Source organism: Zingiber officinale, chromosome 5A, assembly GCF_018446385.1.
Source record: "Zingiber officinale cultivar Zhangliang chromosome 5A, Zo_v1.1, whole genome shotgun sequence".
In the NCBI taxonomy this organism is placed as follows: Eukaryota; Viridiplantae; Streptophyta; class Magnoliopsida; order Zingiberales; family Zingiberaceae; genus Zingiber; species Zingiber officinale.
This window is the reverse complement of record NC_055994.1, coordinates 9,722,952-9,729,261: the sequence shown is the minus strand read 5'-3', so window position 1 is coordinate 9,729,261 and position 6,310 is coordinate 9,722,952. Positions and strand designations below refer to the sequence as shown.

General features: G+C 40.6%; 1 protein-coding gene across 1 annotated transcript; it reads right to left on the bottom strand.

Moving 5' to 3' along the window:
• Positions 1-4,171: 4,171 nt before the first annotated feature.
• On the bottom strand, positions 4,172-6,026 carry LOC121979982 (cytokinin riboside 5'-monophosphate phosphoribohydrolase LOG3-like). The gene is made up of 7 exons (XM_042531953.1): positions 5,470-6,026; positions 5,289-5,386; positions 5,185-5,215; positions 5,020-5,119; positions 4,843-4,913; positions 4,603-4,746; positions 4,172-4,519 (listed from the first exon to the last, which is right to left on the bottom strand). Exons 1-7 carry the CDS (start codon positions 5,647-5,649, stop codon positions 4,430-4,432), a joined length of 714 nt encoding a protein of 237 aa, XP_042387887.1. The 5' UTR covers positions 5,650-6,026; the 3' UTR covers positions 4,172-4,429.
• Positions 6,027-6,310: the final 284 nt, after the last annotated feature.

Below are 6,310 nucleotides of genomic sequence, written 5' to 3'. Positions count from 1 at the left end.
GCGGAAATAAAAATTACTAGTTATACCTTGTAGAAAAACCTCTTGATCTTCTACCGTATTCCTCTTCTAACCTTGGACATTGTGTGGGCAACGATCTTCCGAGACGAGAAACCACCAATCACCTTCTTCTCCTCCTAGCTAGGTTCGGCCAACAAAGAGGAAGCTTCACCAAGGAAGAAAATCAAATACTAACCAAGCTCCAAGAGATGCTAGCTTTCTCTCCTTCTTCTTCTTCTTCTCCAAGTAGTATCCGGCCACCACAAGAGCTCCAAAGGAATAGAGATGTTCGGCCACCACAAGAGGAAGAGAGGGAAAGGATGATGATGATGGCCGGCCACACCAAGGAACAAAGAGGAAGAGAAAATAATAGAGGTTATGTCTTGTGAAGGCACCCTCACCCCTTCTTTTATATTCCTTGGCCTAGGCAAATTAGGAAATTTAATTACAATAAAATTTCCTTAATTCCCTTGACATGATTTAATTGAGAAAAATAAAATAATATTTCCCCAATTAATCTCTAATGGCCGGCCACATCAAGAGGAAGCAAATTGGACAAGTTTCAATCAACAATTAAAACTTTCCTTATTTGTTTCCGGAAATTTTAAAAATAAAATTTCTCTTCAAAAAATCTCTTCATGGTTAATAAAAAGAAATTTCCATAATTTTAATTTTACAACATGTGAATAATTTTTAAAGAGAAAATAAAATATCTCTCCAATCTACAAATAAGGAAAGAGATCTAATCTCTTTCTTTAATCTTTTGTAAATTTTACAAGAGAGATAATTTAATTTAAATTCTCTTTAATAAATTATTTCTTCCACATAATAAAAAATAAAATTAAAATTCTTTTTAATTTATTTTGGCCGGCCCTACTAGCTTGGGTTCAAGCTAGGGCCGGCCACCCAATCTTATACCTAGGCCGGCCCTAGCTTGTTCCCAAGCTAGCTTGGCCGGCCCCTATTGGGTGGGTATAGAAGGTGGGTATAGGTGGGTATAGAAGGTGGGTATAGGTGGGTATAGAACTCTATAAATAAGATGCTACGATAGGGACCGAGAGGAGGAATTGGTTTTGGTCTCCCGATAAAATTAAGCATCCCGTGTTCGCCCCGAACACACAACTTAATTTTATCAATAATAATTCATTCCACTAGAGAACTATTATTGAACTACCGCACCAATCCCAAATTACATTTTTGGGCTCCTTCTTATTATGAGTGTGTTAGTCTCCCTGTGTTTAAGATATCGAATGTCCACTAATTAAGTGAGTTACTGACAACTCATTTAATTAATATCTTAGTCCAAGAGTAGTACCACTCAACCTTATCGTCATGTCGGACTAAGTCCACCTGTAGGGTTTAACATGACAATTCTTATGAGCTCCTCTTGGGGACATTATCAACCTAGTATCTCTAGGACACAGTTTCCTTCTATAATTAACAACACACACTATAAGTGATACCATTTCCCAACTTATCGGGCTTATTGATTCATCGAACTAAATCTCACCCATTGATAAATTAAAGAAATAAATATCAAATATATGTGCTTGTTATTATATTAGGATTAAGAGCACACACTTCCATAATAACCGAGGTTTTTGTTTCTTTATAAAATCAGTATAAAAGAAACGACCTCAAATAGTCCTACTCAATACACTCTAAGTGTACTAGTGTAATTATACAGTCAAGATAAACTGATACCTAATTACACTACGACCTTCTAATGGTTTGTTCCTTTCCATTTTGGTCGTGAGCTACTGTTTATAATTTATAAAGTACTGATAACATTATCTTCTGCATATGACACCACATGCTATGTTATCTACAATATAAATTAATTGAACAACTACAAACAAATGTAGATAATTTGACCAAATGTGATTCTTTATTCAAGACAAATGTTTACAAAAGCTTAGGCTTTCAGTATACACTCCAACACTCTTCTAGTAGGGAAGTCATCCTCGCTAACGAGTGGAGGCCAAGCAATGCTATAACCTTCACCTTAGACCATTAAAGATAGAATCTTGCACACAAAAAATTAAATGAACAAAGAAGTCGCAATACTAGGTCTTGGATTAGTTATGTGGTAGATGATAGGTACAAAAAGAAACTCAATTGGAGTTGTTCCAATTTAGATTATTTTGCAATGTGAAAACTTGTCCAAAATAGGTGATTGCACCAATTTGAACTAGGTCAAAAATCTTAAGACCAAACGGGATTTAAAAAGAAAGAAAATAAAATAACCCCCCTTTCCTCGATTGGTGGTTGTACCAACTCAGAGCGAACCTCGCTCTGATACCACTTGTTGGATCATAAAGATACTAGAGGGGGGGGGGGGTGAATAGCGTTTGTCGTTTTTTCGAAAGTCAACAATACGCAACAGAAATAATCAAAGTCAAAGACAAACTCTAACACAAGTGTTTTACTTTGTTCGGAGCCTTCGACGACTCCTGCTCTAAGGCTCGCACTCGTTGAGTGCTTTCGTTGGGAAATCACTATAATTACGAATGATGAATACACATATTAAATACAGATTGCAAGAAATAAAAGTATACTGACAATATAAAGTAGGAGCAAGCGTAGTTTGTCGAAGTAGCTTTTTGGTATCCTGGAGGCCTTTTTGGAGTATCTTGTGAGTACAAAAGTTGTAGAGAATGTTATTTTTAAGCTGCTAGTCGAAACCTCCTTTTATAGCCCCGTTTAGGCTCCTGGAGCCCCTCTCGGGCGTCTGAACTATGCTGGTGTGGCGAACTCTTGTCAAAACTTCATCCTCGAAGTTTATCCACCTCCGGACGTCCGGACCCCCTTCGGGCGCCTGGACCACTGACGTTGGCCAACCAATTGTTGTGCTCCACCACATCGCAAAGATCAACTTTCCCCTGTCTGGGCGCCTGGAGGAACTCCAGGCTCCCGTACCACCCGGGTGCTTGGCCAAGCACTCGCCCGGGGTTGCTCCTCGTTGACCCTTTCCTGAGCACCTAGAGCAACTCTGGGCGCACGGAGCACTTCGGACGCCCGGACCACTTTTTTCTTTCTCTTTTCTACAATAAAAAGTTAGTTCATGCATAAAAATTATCCTGCAAAATAAAGTTAGCACATTAAAAATATGATCAAATTATGACTTAAATCCTGTCTTCCCAAGAACAGGATCTAGTCATGGTCTCAACTTAAACTTCTCAAATGGCTCTAAGCTGGACCGCGCCTATAGTTCTACCGGGACTCATCCTCACTGGATCTCTCTCCTCTAGTAACTTACCTCACTTACCATATGCAGACCTCCTTGATGTCAAGTCCCTCGACCCACAAGGACTTCTTGCCAAATTTCAACCACTCTGGATTTCAGCCAGTTGTCAATCCAACTAGACTTCCTCCTGCTAGATGTCAACCAATCTGGACTTCCTTCTGCTAGATCTCAACCAATATGGACCTCTTTCTGCTAGATCTCAATTAATCTAGATTTCGTGCCAGCTATTAACCTAGCTAGACTTCAACTTTGTGTTTCGGTCCTCTAGACCTATTAAGTCCTACACACTTGGTAAAAGGTTAGACAAATAACATATCTAACTTTAATATATTTATCATATATCAAAATCTGATTATTAGTGCAACTTTCACCAACAGAAACTAACACTATAAAAGAGGTCTCCTCCTAAAAGAGCAGGTAAGAAACATTACGCACTCAGAGCTCACTGTTCTTTTCTATTGTTTATTATATTTTTTTTCTCTCGATCATCTGTTTGACTTGAATGTCTTAGTGCCTATGTCGTGGACCCCTCCTTGGTTCGGTTACTGACGTTTTCTTCTCTCTATTTTCCTTTTTTGACACACAAGATCACTCAATGCCTTCTGCTTCCTGCTAAAAATCTTCTCACAATCAACATCAAAATCACCTATCTAATATACCATCTTCTTTAATTTCAAACAGGATCAACGACATTTATAAATCCCACTAAAACTCTAAGCTTTTTTGGTAATTATACACGTTCTACAATAGATGCCTTGAGCATTTATAATGGAGAGAAACAACATTTTCTATAATATATACTCAATGCGTCGCAATCGGATAATGTTTCAGTCACTTTCACTCTAATATACTCGTATCAATGGCACGACTCTAGGTGTGGGCAAAATATCTAAGCAAAAAAAAAAAAAAACAGATGACACCGAACAATTCACACCAAAATCTAGGCACGGGGAAATACAGTTCTTCAAAAGTTAGTTCCATAAGCATCTCCTTCAGACATCCATGGAAGAAGAAGAAAGTAAAGCTTTATATACTCAGGCCTTTTGTCATACAAACTTTACAAAAAGAAAGAATCCCAAAAGCAATCAGTTTGATCTCTCATCTCCTTGTGTTTCCAAAATGTTGCTGCTGCATTTCCTTGCCTGATACCCTACCTGATCATCCACCATGGCTGCTCCTCCCGGTCTATCTCGACATCTCGAACTCCGAGTAGCCGAGCTGCTCCATCTCCCAGTTCATCTTAGAAGCAACTCTCTCGTGTCGAGGGAAGTACTCCTGATCGATCGACGCAACAAAAGTATGAGAATTGAAGCTTTTTTTCTTCTTCTGCTTAAAGATCTTTAATAAATCATGTTTACCTCCAGTTTTTTCATCAATTCTTTTGCTGTCGGAGCAGAGACAATGATATGGCGGGCGTTTGGGCTGATGAAACCTTCTTCCACCGCTTTGTCTATGAAACACAGCAAGGAGTTGTAATATCCATCGACATTCAGCAATCCAACCTACAAAAAATGTGATGATAAAACAGATACATAAAACAAAAGGAAAGAACGAAAGAAAGAAAGAAATCAATCAATCTCCAGTGCAAGAGTTTTTACTGGTTTGTCATGAATTCCAAGTTGAGCCCATGCTATAACTTCAAGCAGCTCTTCCAGTGTGCCATACCCCCCTGCATCAAGACTCAAACAATCACATTAAAGAGCTCTGCAATGATTCAAGAGACAAAATGGTAACGACAAAGGAATGGAATACAGCACGCAAGGTTGTACAATAACCTGGCAATGCAATAAAGGCATCAGAATGTCTAGCCATTTCTGCCTTCCTTTGATGCATGCCTGCCACTGCCTTCACTTCTCCTACAGTCTCGCCAGTTATCTGCAGAACGCATTGAAAAATCAGACAAGAAGTTTGTGTCTGTGTTGTTTGTATCAGAAACATACCTCCCGAGGCATGAGAGTCTTGGGAATGACCCTGCAATAGCAAAATGAATTGCTTGAATGAGGAATAGATTTAGAGTTAACCACGAACAGGAAAGCTTTCTCACCCCATGACATGCCTTCCCCCATCATGAACAGCTTGGGAAACCAAGCCCATCAAGCCTACACTTCCACCGCCATAAACCAAATCAATGTTCCTCGACACCTGAAATTAACAGAGTAGCCGAGCAGTTTTAAAAAATCCCTGAAACAAGTGGAATGGGAAGGTTAATGGAGATGTGTGCATACCAGTTCCTGGCCGAGCTCCACGGCGGCATCCTGGTAGCTTCTCTTCTTGCCCTGGCTGCTTCCGCAGAAGACGCAAATTCTTCTAAATTTGGAAGGCCGCACAGCTTTCTCTCCTTCCATGGCTTCTCTTCTTGCGCTTGCGACTTGGCACAGGCTGTAGCTCTCCAGGCTCCCCTGCATGCCTCTCTCCCTTGTGCTTGCTTATTGGCCGAGCACTAACACCCACAAACGAGCGCCTTTATCTCGCACTCTCTCCAGGCCTGCTATAAAAGGCAAGAACTCTGCGCGCGCGCACACACAACGCACACACTGTCTCTCTGACCCACACAGAGACACACAAAACACAAGAGACAGAGTGAAATTATTGCGAGGGAGGGATTGAACAAGGGAGGCCCACGTGTCCCCTGGCAGCCTCATGCACTGATTCCCATTGCCCTCCTCCATGGCGAGTCTATCTGGGATGTTTGCCCTGCTCGTCACCTCCAAAAGCTACCATGAGGATCGAGTAGAGAGAAGGGAGTAGTGAAGTCTAGTAGGACTCCATTAGGCTGGACAAGGACAAAGAGTTGCTAATCATGCTTCCCCAAGAAAGTTGCAGAAAGCGCTCGAGGGTAGCTAGAAGACATGGATCATGGCAGGGAGAGAACAGAGCGACAGTAAAAAAAAAATTAGACTTTGACAGGAGATTAAGTCATGTAATTGTTCGTTCATCTTTACTGAAATCGGACCGATTGTTCTGTTCTTCAAAGCTCGTTTTCAGTGGACCAGTGGCCGCTCTGGACCATGAATTATGATTGTTGGCTTCTCCATTTGTACTTGTCTTGCGAACATGCCACATTGA

Bases quoted from the DNA above. Each gene is read 5' to 3' on its own strand.
- LOC121979982 (XM_042531953.1), bottom strand. From the start codon at position 5,649: ATGCAGGGGAGCCTGGAGAGCTACAGCCTGTGCCAAGTCGCAAGCGCA. The intron at 5,387-5,469 runs GTATGCACACAT...TGTTAATTTCAG, and splicing joins TGGAGCTCGGCCAGGAACTG to GTGTCGAGGAACATTGATTT. The intron at 5,216-5,288 runs GTGAGAAAGCTT...TTGCTATTGCAG, and splicing joins GGGGGAAGGCATGTCATGGG to GGTCATTCCCAAGACTCTCA.